General features: G+C 41.3%; 1 protein-coding gene across 3 annotated transcripts in view; it reads left to right on the top strand.

Annotated features, from left to right (window-relative positions):
• NF2 (neurofibromin 2) overlaps nucleotides 1-16079 on the top strand; it is a 128494-nt gene that overhangs the window by 91246 nt on the left and 21169 nt on the right. For all 3 annotated transcript variants that reach the window (XM_027863517.1, XM_027863507.1, XM_027863524.1), the window contains exons 11-12: nucleotides 3880-4002; nucleotides 14273-14490. In XM_027863517.1, coding sequence (XP_027719318.1) covers nucleotides 3880-4002; nucleotides 14273-14490 — 341 coding nt within the window. The remainder of the gene's footprint in view (nucleotides 1-3879; nucleotides 4003-14272; nucleotides 14491-16079) is intronic.

Raw genomic sequence — 16079 nt, forward strand, 5'->3', positions numbered from 1 at the left:
ATGCCAGAGATAAAACAACTTCACCTGTTCCTATGGTCTAGGGCAAGGTTAAAAAAAAAAAATCCTCCAAAACCCATGAACTGATTGATGCCCACTGACTTTGAGCTCATTCAGCACTCCTTCCCCACCTCCCACTAACAACAAGGCTACACTAGCAGACCCAAGGACATAACACAGGCCTATATCAAAACCCACCCTTATACCCTGGTCCCCCTCCCTCTTTCTAGTTCCACAAAGATCCTGGCTCCAAGCTATGGAAGTTTCATTGGGCCTTATAGCCAGCTTGGCCATAGCCCTTCAGAGCCAGGGGCCCTGCCAGGGGCTGCAGTATGGAAGCACCAATGCTGGGGAAAGCAAGATCTGCTGGTGCTGGGCCAGAAACCTAAGGAACGGAGGGAGCAGAACAAGTAACCAAGACAGGACACTGTGCATGTTGGGGCTATCCAGTAATCCACTAAGGCTGAGGGAAGGAGCCCAGCATCCAGCTGAGGCCAGTTCTGACCACCCAGAAGTCACTAGCAGAGGCCTAGGCTGGTGAACTGTGAATTGTCCAATGTGGGAGGAGGCTGAGACATTTTGACATCCAGCCCTGAGGAAACCACAATCAGAGGGGAAGGAGTCAGGAAGTGAATGATGGGGAAAATAAGGGAAAAAAGACTGAAATTACCAAATGTCTCAGGAAGAAGTAAATTCAAATTCCTTGAACATAAACAGATAAATCAACAGGAAAAACAGTAACAAAAGGAAATATGGCATCTAGATCTAGTAAATGATTCCAGGCATCTATAAATAAATACTACATACACACACACACACACCAAAAAAAAAAAAAAAAGGGAAAATGATCCCACACTTGATTAGACAGAAGACCCTGTGGAATTTAAGAACATGGAACCACAACACATTGTTTCTGTCCAGTTAAAAAGAAAAATGAGAATTATGAAAGCAGAATTTATGGCCTGCACATACACACACATATACATACATACAAAATGGGCAGAATTGAAAAACTTGAATCTGCAATGGCAAGCCTCTCCAAAGAAACTGAAGAGAGAACACTAGACTGGGAATGTAAATCCTCAGAAGTGAAGCAAAGAAAAGAAGCAAAAAACAAGAACATTAAAGAAAATGTACTCATTATACAAGCACAACACACATAACTTGAAGACCTACAAATCTGAGCTTAACCACACAGGCAAAATTCAGTAAAAAGAAGAATTTGAAACATTTTTGGAAAGAGAATCAGAACTAAAGAGGTTATGTGCTTCTCAGACACCCCAAACAACAGGAATGCAGGCGGGATGAATAAATGCAGTGAAGAGGCCAATAGGAATTATGGAAAGAACCCAGCAACACCCTGCCTACAGGTGAAGCAATGTGGTTGGTTTCGTTTTTTTGTTTTTTGTGAGACCCCATTATAACTTAGGAGGGTTCATGATGGGAGCAGTGGGAAGTGATGCAGCAGTGTCCAGTCACGGGCTAACAGTAAGGGGAAGTTGACCTCTGGGGTCTCAGAAAGAGAAGAGCCCACAGGGGAGTGAGTGGGGAGGGGGGAACACTTGGAAAGGAGGGGAAGAGGAAGGGAGCCCTACTTTGAAGGTGGGCGGGGTTCCACCGATGAATGTTCTTATGAATGAAGAGAGGTGGGCAGTGAAGGGAGATGAGGACCCTACACTGAGTAAAGTCTGGAGATTTGGTGCTTGAAAAGTCTACTTGTTGGGGGCTGGAGGAGAAGGGGGAGTGCTGGGAACTCTGGAGATTCTGGCTGGCACCTAGAAGACTGGGAGAGCATGGACACAGGAAGGTGATTTTCAGGCACAATCAACAAGAAAGGGTGTAGATCAGTGGTGGACTGCATAATCAGGGACCCTACCATGGGGCAGTGCTGGGTGGCACTGTGGAAGGGAAGTAGGTGAATGGGGGAAAAATCTTATCATATTTCTCTGATAAGGCCTTGGTGTCTCAAGATACGTAAACAATTAATAACTACATATGAGTAATAGCCATTCTCTAATAGATAACTGGTGAAAGGATATAAATAGTTTTCAAAAGAATAACTGCAAAATGTTCACGACCACATGAAAAGCTCTAAACCACTAGTAATAAGAGAAATACAAATTAAAACAATCTGGAGGCTTCACTTCACACCCAGCAAATTGACAAAAATGGCAGCGATCAGTGATGGAAAGGGTTTTGGGAAGATAGGCACACTAGTACATTTTTGGTGGAGCTGTGAAGTGGTTACAGCCATTTTGGAAAGCAATTTGTAATTATGCAAATAGAGTGACTAAAATGTCCTTACCTTTATTTTTTATAATTAATTTCATTTATTTTTAGTTTTCAACATTCACTTCCGTAAGATTTTGAGTTGTAAATTTTCTCCCCTTTCCCCTCTCCTCCCCCCTCCCCAAGACAGCACGCAATCTGATATAGGCTCTACATATACATTCATATTAAGCATATTTTCACATTGGTCATGATGTAAAGAAGAATTAGAACTAATGGGAAGAACCATGAGAAAGAAGAAACAAGACAAAACAACAAAAGAAAAGGAGAACAAATAGTCAGCTTCCATCTTTTCCAGACTCCATGGTTCTTTCTTTGGATGTGGATAGCATTTTCCATCATGAACCTTTTGGAGATGTCTTAGATCCTTGCATTGCTGAGAAGAGCTAAGTGTATCAAAGCTGGTCATTGCGTAGTGTTACTGGTACTATGTACCACATTCTCCTAGTTCTGCTCACTTCACTCAGCATCAGTTCATATCAGTTCCAGGTTTTTCTGAAGTCCACTTGCCCATCATTTCTTATAGCACAGTGGTATTCCGTTACATTCATCGATCACAACTTGTTCAGCCATTCCCCAGTTGCTGGACGTTCCCTCAGTTTCCAATTCTTTGCCACCACAGAAAGAGCTGCTATAAATATTTTTGTACGTGTGGGTCCTTCCCCCATTTTTATGATCTCTTTGATATACAGCCCTAGAAGTGCTATTGCTGGGTCAAAGGGTATGCACAGTTTTTTGGACCTAGTTCCAAATTGCTCTCCAGAATGGTTGGATCAGTTCACAGCTCCACCAACAATGCATTAGTGTTCCAAGTTTCCCATGTGTTATCCAACATAAAATGTTCTTATGCTTTAAACCAGAGATTCTATTACTGGGCTTATGCCCCAAGGAAGCCATTGATAAGAAGAAAGTCTTCCTATAATCCAAAATATGGATAGCAGCATTTTTTTGTGATGGCCAAGGATTGGAAACAAGTAGATGCCTGTTGATTCAGGGGTGGTGAAACAAATTGTACATGAATGAAGGGAGTGTGACTGAGCTCTAAGAAATGGTGAGTGTGGTGAATATGAAGAAGTCTGGAATGATCTCCACGAACTGATGCAGAGTGAAGTCAGCAGAGCCAAGGAAACACTATACACAGCGACTGCAACAGGGTAAATGGAAAGAACGGCGATGCACCGGAAAGCCAGAAGTCAAAGCCACAATATTAGAAAGCTCGAGCGGGGCCGGAACGCAGAGAGATGAGAATCCTCCCCCTTCCGCACCTTCGTGGAGGTGGCAGGGCCACAGCAGCCCAGGTCTTCAGACTTTCCCAGTGTACCGATCAGTTGGGCGACTCTTGTCTCTCCAGGAAATACTGTTTGTTACGTGGGAGGGGGATGGAGACGAACACTTGGGATGCTGAGGGGATGTGAGAAAATGTCAGTAAAACTTATGTGATGAGTGAGCGATGCAGTGCGCCGTAGAGGGTGTGACTTTGTGGTTTTCTGGATCAGTCTGCAGGGGTTACAGGGCTCTGTTTGCAGACTGGATTGCTGTAGATTCCTTATCACCTGTTATCATTCTAAGTCTTTTTGTCCCTCCCCTCCCTAGATGGAGCGGCAGCGTTTGGCTCGAGAGAAGCAGATGAGGGAAGAGGCCGAGCGAACGAGGGATGAATTGGAGAGGAGGCTCTTACAGTTGAAGGAGGAAGCAACTATGGCCAATGAAGCTCTGGTGAGTCCTTGGAGAGACTAACCGCACTTTGTGACACTACCCGGTGTGACGGAAAGAAGAAGGACTGGAGCTAGAAGAGGGCCTGGGTTCTAGTCCTGCTTCAGTTTCAGCCTGTCTAAGATGGGGCGGCGGGCAGCAGGCTGGTAGAGGCAGGCTGGATGGCCTGTTTCATCGGTGAGTCCTAGGCTTCTCTCATTGCTGCCATTGGGCATTCTTAATCGGGGTGAAAGCTGAAGAGGGTAGAAGGGGCCATCGCCACCCTGGCATCTGAGAGGACCTGACGGGTCTGGGAGTTCTCTTTGAGCCCAATAACCCTCCTTCTGAAGACATTCTCTGAGGGGGAGCACTCGGACCCAGCTTCACTCTTTTTGCTCTCATTTTGATGTGTGTCTGTATTTCTCCATTGTTGGAGAAATTGGCGTCAGAAACAGACTCACACCGAGTTCTTAACGTTTTTCATCAAGTTCGTTACCAGCTATATCCTTTTCTTGCTTCACTACTTAGAGAGCCATCTCTTGTATCAGAGAATGAAAAAGAGGGCATAGGGCACTTTAAAACTGAAGAACACATCACCCGTATCTGATAGTATATAGAATATTCTGCACCTGTAGTTCCCCACTTCTGCCATAAAGGGAGAGTAGAATTTTCTCAACTCTGCTCCAAGCTAAAGCTTGGTTATTATAATTTCACGGTGTTCTTTTGTTGTTGTTGTTGTTGTTCAGTTGTTCAGCAGTGTCTGACTCTTCGTAACCCTGTGGGACATGGCATGCTGGGCCCTTCTGTCCTCTACTATCTCTTGAAGTCTGCCCAAGCTCACGTTCATTGTTTCCTTGACACTATCTATCCATCTCATCTTCTGCTGTCCCTTTTTCTTTTTGCCTTCAGTCTTTCCCAACGTCGGGGTCTTTTCCAGTGAGTCCCATCTTCTCATTATGTGACCAAAGTGTTTAAGCTTCAGCTTCAGTATTTGTCCTTCCGATGAGAAATCTGAATTAATTTAAGTATTGATTGATTTGATCTCCAAGAGACTCTCGAAAGTCTCACAGCCATACTTTGCTACTGAAAAAAACATAGCTTTGATTATATGGACCTTTATCAGCAAGGTGATGTCTCTGCTTTTGAGTATGCTGTCCAGATCCACCACGGCTTTCCTTCCAGGGAGCGAGTATCTTTTAATTTCATGGCTGCAGTCACGGTCTGCAGTGATCTTTGAGCCCAAGAATATAAAATCTGACATTGCTTGCATTTCTTCTCCCTCTGTTTGCCAGGAGCAGTAGCCAAGATCTTAGTCTTTTTTAATGTTAAGCCAGCTTTTACACTCTCCTCTTTCATCTTCATCAAGAGGTTTCTTCTGCCGTATTTGTTTTCATCATGTGTACTGGTTTACCATTTTTTCCCCTTATTTTACTCTTCAGAAGTTCATGTAAGTCTTTCCATACCTCTATGAATTTTTAAGTCCATAATTCCTTATAGTGCAGTAATATTCTATTGCATTCATACCTCACAATATATTTAGGCATTCCCCAGTGTGTAGTTACCTACTTTGTTTCCCATTTTTCAATATGACAAAAATGCTGTTATGAATATTTTGGGATATATTCGACTCTTCTTTTTATCTTTGACATCCTTGAGGTTAGATTGAGTTTAAATAATGACATGATGAGACATTGTAAGTCAAAGCAACAAGCATCTATTAAGCTCCTACTATGTGCCAGGTATGTTGCTAAGCACTGTAAACCCTATGTATGTTAAGCTTCACATTATAAGTCACTGGGGATACAGTCCATGTAAAGTAGGTAGAGGAAACTTCATGATACAGAGTTGTTTTATTCTCTTTCATTCTATTTTATTTTCAGTTCTGAAATCTCTTACTTCCTACCCTTACCCCACTTATTGAGGAGGCAAGGAAAAACAAAATCCATTTCAGATATGTGTAATCATGCAAAACAAATTTCTTCATTAGCCCTTCTGAGAGAGAGAGAACTTCAGTCAGTACTTGAGTGCATCAGCTCCTTATCTGGAGGTGGGCAGCATGTTTCATTATTGCTTTTTTGGCATTCTGGTGGGTCATTGTGTTGATCAGAGCTCCTGAGTCTTTCAGAGTTGTTTGCAATATTGCTGTTGTATAAATTGTTCTCTTGGTTCTGCTCACTTCATTCTGTATCAGTTCATAAAAATCATCCCTTGTTTTACTGCAACCACCTCTTTCATTATTTCTTACAACACGGTAGTATTGCATTACACATTAAATATACCGTAGTTTTTTTAGCCATTCCCCAGTTGATGGGCACCTCCTCAGTTTCCATTTCTTTGCCACCACAAAAAAGGTAGTATAAATATATTTGTATATAAGGGCCCTTTTACCATTTTCTTTGATCTCTTTGGGGTATAGACCTAGTAGCAGCATTGATGGATCAAAGGGGATGCACAGTTTAATAGCTATTTGGGCCTAGTTCCAAATTGTTCTCCAGAATGGTTGGACCAGTTCACAGCTCCACCATTGGTATACTTGTTTTCTCACATCTCCTCTAGCATGTGTCATTTCCCTTTTTTTATCTTAGTCAATCTGATGGGTATGAGGTGGCACCTCAGAGTTGTTTTAATTTGTATTTCTTTAACTATTAGTGATTTGGAACATTTTTATATGATTATTGATGGCTTGAATTTCTCCTCTGAAAACTGCCTATTCATATCCTTTGACCCTTTGTCAATTAAGGAATGGCTTTTATTCTTATAAATTTGAATCCATTTCCTGTATATCTTAGAAATTAGATCTTTATGGAAAGAAACTTGCCGTAAAGATTATTTTTCCCACTTTTCCTGTTTTTCTTCCAATTTTGGCTGCATTGTCTTTGTTTGTACAAAAGCCTTTTGATTTTATGTAATCAAAATTACCCATTTTACCTCTTTTGAACATCTGTGTCTCTTACTTGGTCATGAACTCTTCCCCTATCCATAGATGTGACAGGTAATTTCTTCCAGGCACTACTACATTCTCCTCTTTATGTCTGAATCATGTCTCCATTTTGAGCTTGTCTTGGTAGATAGAGTGAGATGTTGGTCTGTGTCTGGTTTCTGCTAGGCAGCTTTCCAGTTTTCTCACTGGTTTTTGTTGAACAGTGAGCTCTTGCCTCAACAGCTGGGATCTTTGGGTTTATCAGACATTAAAATACTATGTTCATTTGCTACTGTATATTGTATACCTAATCTGTTCCATTGATAAGCCTCTCTATTTCTTATCTAATACCAAGTTGTTCTGTTGGTTACAGTTTTGTAGTAGAGTTTTAGATCTGGCACTGCTAGGCTTCCTTCCTTCCTTTTTCTTCATTGACTCCCTTGATGTCCTTGACCTTTTGTTTCTCCAGATGAATTTTGTTATTATTTTTTCTAGCTCTCTAATGTAATCCTTTGATAGTTTGATTGGTATGGCACTGATTACATAAATTGTCTAGCACTCAACATAGTGCCTGGCATATAGCAGACACTTCATGAATGCTTATTGACTGACTAGTGTTGTCATTTTTATGATGTTGACTTGTTCTACCTAGGAACAATTACTATTTCTCCAGTTATTTAGATCTCTCTTTATTTGGGTGAGGAGTATTTTGTAATTGTATTCACGTAGTTCCTGTGTGCGTCTTGGCAGGTTGACTCCCAAATATTTTATGTTGTCTGTAGTTATTTTAGATGGAATTCTTCTATTTCTTCTTTCTGGGTTTTGTTGGTAATTTACAGAAATGCTGATGATTTTTTTGGGTTTATTTTATTTTATTTGTTTTTTTAGGCAGTTGGGGTTAAGTGACTTGCCCAGGGTCACACAGCTAGTTAGTGTCAAGTGTTTGGTCCGAGGCCGGATTTGAACTCAGGATCTCCTGACTTCAGGGCCGGTGCTCGTCCACTGTGCCACCTAGCTGCCCTTTTTTTTTTTTAAGGGTTTATTTTGTATTCTGCCACTCTGTTGAAGTTGTTCATTGTTTCAATTAGTTTTTTAATGGACTCTTTAGGTTTCTCTAAGTAAATCATGCCAGTGCTTATTCTGTTCAATCCTTTTTTCCTTGTCACTATGTTTAGCATTTCTAGTGCAGTACAGAATAGTAATGGTAATAGTGAACATCCTTGCTTCACTCCTGACAGCATTGGAGAGATTTCTAGCTCGTCCCCATCACAGATAATGCTTGCTTTTGGTCTTAGATGTTACTTATCATTTTAAGGAAAACTCTGGACGTGGCCAGAGCAAGATGATGGAGCAGGTTGAGACCTAACTTCCAACATTCCACCCCAGACAGCTTCAGAATAATGCCTCAAATCAGACTTTGGAGCAGCAGAGCCAACAAAAGGTCAGAGGGAGACCGTTATCCAGCCTACGACAACTTAGGAGGTCTGCAGGGGAGGGATGGGCACAGGCCCAAAGTGTGTCAAGAGCCCCAGTGGTGGGTCTTGGAGGTGGTCACAAAATGGGAGCTCTTCAACGCAGAGACGGTAAGGAGGTCAGACAACTAGTCAGAAAGAGTAGAAGAAAATGTTAAATATCTCATTGGAAAAACAACTGACCTGGAAAATAGATCAATGAGAGATAATTTAATATTGGACGACCTGAGATAATGATCACAAAAAAAGTCTAGGCATCATATTTCAAGAATGTATTAAGGAAAACTGCCCTGATATCTTCTATTCAAAGAGTAAAATAGAAATTGAAAGAATCCACCAATCACCTTTTGAAATAGATCCTAAAATGAAAACTCCCTGGAATATTATAGTCAAATTCCAGAGCTCCCAGGTCAAGAAGAAAATATTGCAAGCAATCAGAAAGAAACAGTTCAAATGTTGTGGAGTCACAGTCAAGATCACGCAAGTTTTAGCAGCTTTCATGTTAAAGGAGCCAGAGGGCTTGGTATGATATTCCAGAAAGCAAAGGAGCTAGGATTGCAACCAAGAATAATTTACCCAGCAAAACTGAATGCAGTCCTTCAGGGGGGGAACTGGACATTTAACAAAATAGAGGACTTTCAAGCATTCCTGATGTAAAGACTAGAGCTGAATAAAAAATTGAATATTTAAACACAAGGCTCAAGAGAAGTATAAAAAGGTAGACGTGAAAGAGAAATCATAAGGGACATAATAAGGTCATGCTATTTACATTTCTGTATGGGAAGATGATCCTTGTAATGCCTAAGAATTTTACCATTATTGGAGCAGTTAGAGGGAGTCTGCATAGACAGAGGGCACAGATGTGAGTCAGTTGTGTTGGGAGAATGCCCCCCCCAAAATATGAAGGGGTAAGAAAGAAGGGTGCACTGGGAGAAGGGGAAGGGAGAGGGAGAATGGGGAAAATTTTCTCATTAAAGAGGAATATAAGAGTTTTTACAGTGGAGGAGAAAATGGTCTGATCAATACAATGAGCCATGACAGTTCCAAAGGACTTGTGATGAAAAAATGCTCTCCGCCTCCAGAGAACCGATGAACTCTGAGTGCAAATTGAAGTATAATTTTCTCACTTTCTTTATCTTTTTTGTTTTGTTTTGCTATATAGCTAATACGAAAATATGTTTTGCATGATTTCACATGTATAATTGTTTGCCTTCTCAGTAGGTAGGAGAAGGTTAGGGGAGAGAGAGAGAGAGAGAGAGGTCCGAAACTCAAAATTTAAAAAAGAAAAAATATTAAATATGAATAATACAATTAAGAAAAAAAAAGGAAAACTCTGTTCATTTCCTATATTGTTTATTTCCTATGCTAGTATTTTTAGTAGGAATGGGTATTATGTTTTGTAAAAAGCTTTTTCTACATTACCTTAAATAATCATGAATTTTTTTGTGGTTTTTATTATTAGTATTGTCAGTTACATTTATAGTTTTCCTTATATTGAACCATCTCTGCATTCCTGACCAAGAACCAGCATTATCTGTAATGAGGACAAGTTAGAAGCCTTTCCAATAAGATCAGGAGTGAAACAAAAATGTTTATCATCATCATTAGTATTTGGTATCCAGCACTGATGCTCTTTGTGATATATTCTTGTAGTTTCCTTGCTAGTATTTTATTCTAAAATGTAAAATGTAATTTAGTTTAAAATTAGGAAAGTTGTTCTATAGTTGTTTGTTTTGGTTCTCCCTGGTGTAGGTATCAAGATATATTTGTGTTATAGAAAGAGTTTGGCAGGAACCCTTCTTTATCAATTTCTATTTAAACACTTTATATAGTATTAGAATTGAATGTTCTTTAAATCTTTGGCAGAATTCACTTGTAAATCCATCTCATCCTGGTTCTTTTTTTTTCCTTTGAGTGTTCATTTATAGCTTATTCAATTTCTTTTTCTAAGATAAGGTGATATGTGTACTCTATTTCCTGTTCTATTCACCTGGACAATTTATATTTTGGTAAATATTAATCGATTTCATTTATATTGTCATATAGTTGGGCAAAATAACTCCTAATAATTACTTTTATTTCTTCTTTGTTGGGTATGAATTTACCTTTTTCATTTTTGATACTGGTAATTTGTTGTTGTTTTTAATTAAATTAGCTAATGGCTTATCTATTTTTTTATTTTTTTCCCCCCAAATCCAACTCCTAGCTTATTTATTAATTCATTGGGGTGTTTCTTACTTTCTGTTTTGTTCATCTCCCCTTCAATTTTCAGGATTCCTATTTTGGTTTTTAATTGAAAGTTTTTAATTCATTGGTTTTCTAGTTTATTTTAGTTTTATGCCCAATTTGCTTCTCTTTTTTTATTGATGAAAGAGTTTCAGAATATAAATTTTCCCCAAGTACTACTTTGGCTTAATTCTAAAATTTGAGATCGTATTGCTACCTCTATCTTTTTTCTTTATCTGAAGTGTAATAGATTCTGCTCCAACCCCTTATTTAACTCTGTGTGTATCTTTCTGTTTCAAGCACATCTCTTATAAACAGCATGTTGTTGGATTGTGGTTTCTGATCCACATTGTCTTCCTCTTCTTTTATATGGATGAGTTCATCCCATTCACATTTACAGTTATGATTATTGACTGTGTATTTCCCTCCATCCTTTTCTCTTATGCTTATCTTCTCTTTTTTTCCCCTACTCCCTCTTTATGAATCTGCTTTATTTCTAATGCATTCTTTAACCTACCCTCCCTCTTATTTACTTCCTAACCCCTGTTTGGCAGGATGTATTTCTGTACCCAGTTGTGTGTGATTGTAAATTCTTCCCTCCTGTAGCTAGTTGAGATGAGTTTCAGCCCCCACTGCCACCTTCTTGTAATATAGACTCCTCTTTGCTCACCCTACTTATGCTAGGTGATTTTCCCCGTACTTCCTCTCACTTCTCCCCTGTCCTCATGAATTCCTCTTCCTCACCCTTTCTGTTCTTCTTAAGAGATCATCCCCCGTAACAGAATCACACCAAGCACTCTACTTAGACTCCGTCTAGGACTCCTGGTAAGGATAAAATGTTAAGGGACTGCATCTATCATCTTCCCACATAAGAATAAATGCATTTTAATTTTTAGTCCAGGGGTGGGGGACCTGCAGCCTTGAGGCCACATGTGGCCCTCTTGGTCTTCAAGTGCAGCCCTTTGACTGAATTAAAACTTTACAGATGGATTCAGTCAAAGGGCCACACTTGAGGACCTAGAGGGCCACATGTGGCCTCAAGGCCACAGGTTCCTCACCCCTGTTTTAGTCCTTTGTGATTTCTCACTTATGTTTATCTTTTGGAAATCTCTTTTTTTTTTTTTTGTTTGTTAATTTTTAGGCAATTGGGGTTAAGTGACCTGCCCAGGGTCACACAGCTAAGTAAGTGTCAGTGGCCAGATTTGAACTCAGGTCCTCCTGACTTTAGGGCCAGTGCTCTATCCACTGTGCCACCTAGCTGCCCCACTTATGTTTATCTTTTTATCCTTTTCTTAACTCCTATGTTTATCAGATTATCTACTCAGCTCTAGTCTTTTCATCAGGAGTGCTTAGAAGTTCTGTTTTGTTAAAGGTCCATTTTGTTTCCTGTAGGATTTTTGTTTTGTCCAGTAGGTTGTTTTTAAAAGCCTAAATCCTTTGTCTTCTGAAATGTTGTATAACAAGCTCTCTGTTCCTTTATAGTTCTGGCTAATTAATCATGTGTGATTGTGACTGTGGCTTCTTGGTACTTGAATTCTTTCTGTTGGATACTTGCGTACTTTTTTTCCCCCTTAACCTGGATTTTGGTTTTGATATTCCTGGGAGTTTTCATTTGGGTGTTTCTTCAGAAGGTGGAGTCTTTAAATTTCTATTTTGGCCTCTAGTTCTGAGATATCAGATAGTTGTATGATTTCTTGAATTAGGATGTTTTGTTTATGACTTTCAAGTAGTCCACTGGTTCTTAAATTCTCTCTCCTCAGTCTATTTTTCAGGTCATTTGTTTTTTCCTGTGAGAGCTTCACATTTTCTTCTATTTTTTCAGCATTTTAACTTTGTTTTATTCTTCTTTGATATCTCATGGAGTCATTAGCTTCCACTTGGCCAATTCTAACTTTTAAGAAGTTATTTTCTTCAGTAAGGTTTTGTACTTCTTTTTCTAAATTGTTAATTTTCTTTTCACATCTTTTTTCCCTTCCTTCCCATTTTTCCTATGCTTCTTCCTTTTGGTTTTTAAAATAATTTTTAGCTCTTTTTTAAACTTTTGCTTCAATTCTTCTAGGTAATCTTGTTGGACTTGTATCCAAGTTGCATTTTCTTTGTGTCTTGCTTTGTAAATTTTTTGGGAGGGAGTCTTCTTTTCTTCTTTGTATCCTGAGCATCACTCTTGTCATAATAACTTTTTTTAAATTTTTTTTTATTTTTTGGTGAGGCAACCAGGGTTAAGTGACTTGCCCAGGGTCACACAGCTAGTGAGTATCATGTGTCTGAGGCCAGATTTGTACTCAGGTCCTCCTGACTCCAGGGCCGTTGCTCTATCCACTGCGCCACCTAGCTGCCTCTCATAATAACTCTTTATTGTGAGATTCTCTTTTTTTTGTTTGCCAGTTTCTTGACTTTGGGTTTTATGTTAGTGCCAAGCTTTGTGTATTTCTGGTGGGGAGATGTTTGGCCTGAGCTTTTGACCTTTTATGTCCATCTGCTGCTTTCACAACTCCAGCTGAGGGCCTGCAAGCTTTCAGTGCCCCTCAAAGCGATGTAATCCAGAGCAAGGTCTGCTCACTACCTCCTTGTCTGAGCTCTGGATTTGGGTCTGTTGGCTGGTCGCTTATCGGGAGTTTCAGCAGCCTGTTACTGGACTCAGCTGCTGTTGTTCCCCTGGGAGGTTCTGTGGGTTCAGAGTGACCTCCTGACTCCTCTTTGGTCTGGGGTGCTACTTTCCACTCCTAGTCTCTTGGGATCAGAGCCACACAGCTGCTTTTTGCTCCCCAGAACTTGTTTCTTGCTCCATACACAACTAGGACTAACGCACCTGTTTCTCTCCACCCTGTGACTCCATGACCTCAACTGGGTGTTGGCCCACAGAGCTGCCCAATGGCACCCGTTCCTGTACCCAGCTCTTGTTCAGTGGTCCCCTGAATCTCTTTCTGCTCTGGAACTTCCTGCCCTGGTACCTTTTCTTGACCATCTTTCAGTTGCTGGGCACTGAAATTCTCCTTGCTACCATTACTGCTTTTGCGTACACTCCTGGCCAGACCCACAGACCTCTCTGTCTGTCTCCTTAAACTACTCTGGGCTGGAAAAATTACTCCCTGTGACTTTTTCTTGACTTTCCTGATCAGCATTCAGTCTGATTCATCTTCTGAATCTTTGTTGAAGTATTGAGGGGGAGAGCTAGGCTCTAATTCTTCCTTTCCACCCGCCATCTTGATTCCTTCCTGCATAGTTGTTTTACAGCTCATTCCTTTAGTATAGTATAAAGGTTCACCTTTTCCAGCAAGGCATATGGATTTCCCCAGATGTTCCTTCCAGTGGGGTAGAGGGAGAAAGCTTCCCTCTCATTTCCAAAAAGCTGGTCAGTTAAGGTTTGGAAAGCATGTTGAAGATATTTTCTCATTTGAGCCTCACAACCTGGGAGGTAAGTGTTTTATTATCCCCATTTTACAGTTGAAGAAATTGGGACAAACAGTGAAGTGACTTGTCCAGGGTCACGCAGCTAAGAAGTGTTTGAGGTCACATTTGAACTTGGGTCAATGCTTCCCTAGCTCAGTAGATGGATAGGGTACTAGGCTCTTGGTGGCTGTGACATTAATGGTCCAGAAACCTGATGTCTGCTGTTGAGGTCGCGTGGTCTGTAAGGATGGAGTCCATTCCTAGCAGAAAGCTTTTCACCTTTCAGATGCGGTCTGAGGAGACAGCTGACTTGCTGGCAGAGAAGGCCCAGATCACAGAGGAGGAGGCAAAGCTCTTGGCTCAGAAGGCAGCTGAGGCTGAGCAGGAGATGCAGCGGGTCAAGGCCACGGCCATTAGGACAGAGGAGGAAAAGCGCCTGATGGAGCAGAAGGTGCTGGAGGCCGAGATGCTGGCACTGAAGATGGCCGAGGAGTCGGAGAGGAGGTGAGCGGGGCGGCAGAGCTGCTTGTCTCCATGTTCCCAGCAAGCTGATAGGCCCCTGCGCTCCCACGGTGGCCTTTGCTTTGATGGCCGCATGGTTGGTTGGGGTGGTCAGCCCTTGTAGTTTCTGCCTTATTCCAGCTCAGGGCTTGATTGGGGTTGGTCTCAAGCTCCTTAGTCGCACTGTTATGATATTGTGGGCGGAGGGTAGCAGCCTGATTCTCCCCTCTCCGGGGTGGGTGTCTCTGTCACCTCTGAGGTGAGAGGGCCTGGGGATGCAGGCAGTTTCTCGTGGGGAGGAGGTGACATTGGCTTGGGACAGCTGCTGGCTTTCCTGTAGCACTTTAAAGGTTTTAAATCACTTTCTTCCAGTGAGCTGAGCAGGTATTATTGTCCCCATTTTACAGAGGAGAAAAATAAGGCTCAGTGAGAGGTTCAGTGACTTGCCTAAGGTCACACAGTTGGTATATGACAGAAGCAAAATGCAAGGCCATTTCTTTTGACACCAGGCCCAATGCTCTTTCCACCACACCTCAGGCATGAGGGCAGTTTTTGCCAACCTCTCTCTCTCTGAAGTTCCTGTTTGTTCACGTTAAAACAAATTTCTTTTTATTCCAAATTATTTTCAGATTTACAGCTAAAGGAAAGTGTGTCTTTTTATATGTAATGGGAAGAAATACCCTTCCCCATGCTGTTTGCAAAATGACCTTGATTCTCAGGGCAGGAAACAGGATCTTTGGAAGCTCTGCTCATTCCTAGTTAAGCTGCAGGCCCTAACCTGGCACCCTGGCTCCCCTACAAAACCGTGTCTTTCCTCATCGGTCTCCCCTGACCACTCAGCAGCCACGAGCTCCCCTTCGTGGCTCTGGCCTTTTGTGTTTTGCCAAGCAAGGATTCCTGTGTGTCAGGCCAGATGTAGAACTTTGGCCTGGGATACATAGTGCCACATCCTCTCACAGCCTGTGCCAAAGGAGGCCTCAGCGTGGCTCTGTCATAGTGGATGGAGCGCTGGACCTGGATTCAGGAAGACCTGGGTTCAAATTCTGCCCCAGTCACTTCCTAGCTATGTGACCTGAGCACATGTACTAATACAAGTATATTAAGAAACACAGAGTACGGGCAGCTAGGTGGCACAGTGGATAGAACACCGGCCTTGGAGTCAGGAGGACCTGAGTTCAAATCCAGCCTCAAACACATAACACTCACTAGCAGTGTGATTCTGGGCAAGTCACTTAACCCCAATTGCCTCACCAAGAAGCAGAACAAAACAAAAAAAAAAAAAAAAGAAACACGAGTAATTTTGGGGAAGGAAGCACATAGCTGAGTGGGAGAGAAGAGGCCTGGCAGTGGACACAGGAGGCAGGATGAACTCAAAAGGAAGCGAAGGAAGTTGTTATTACTCAGGTTCCCTTTCAGCACATCTGGTACCTAGTAGTCTTTGCCCAAAAGGCCAATAATTTTGTTGCCAACCTTTTTTTTTCTCTCCACTCTTAAGTAAATTTCTTCGTATCACCCACTCTAATTTCCAGATATAAAGTTCTGAACTTGAGTCTTAAAAAAAAATCATCTGAACCATTACAGAATGAACAAGA

This window comes from Vombatus ursinus, unplaced genomic scaffold, assembly GCF_900497805.2.
Source record: "Vombatus ursinus unplaced genomic scaffold, bare-nosed wombat genome assembly UNPS02001287.1, whole genome shotgun sequence".
In the NCBI taxonomy this organism is placed as follows: domain Eukaryota; kingdom Metazoa; phylum Chordata; class Mammalia; order Diprotodontia; family Vombatidae; genus Vombatus; species Vombatus ursinus.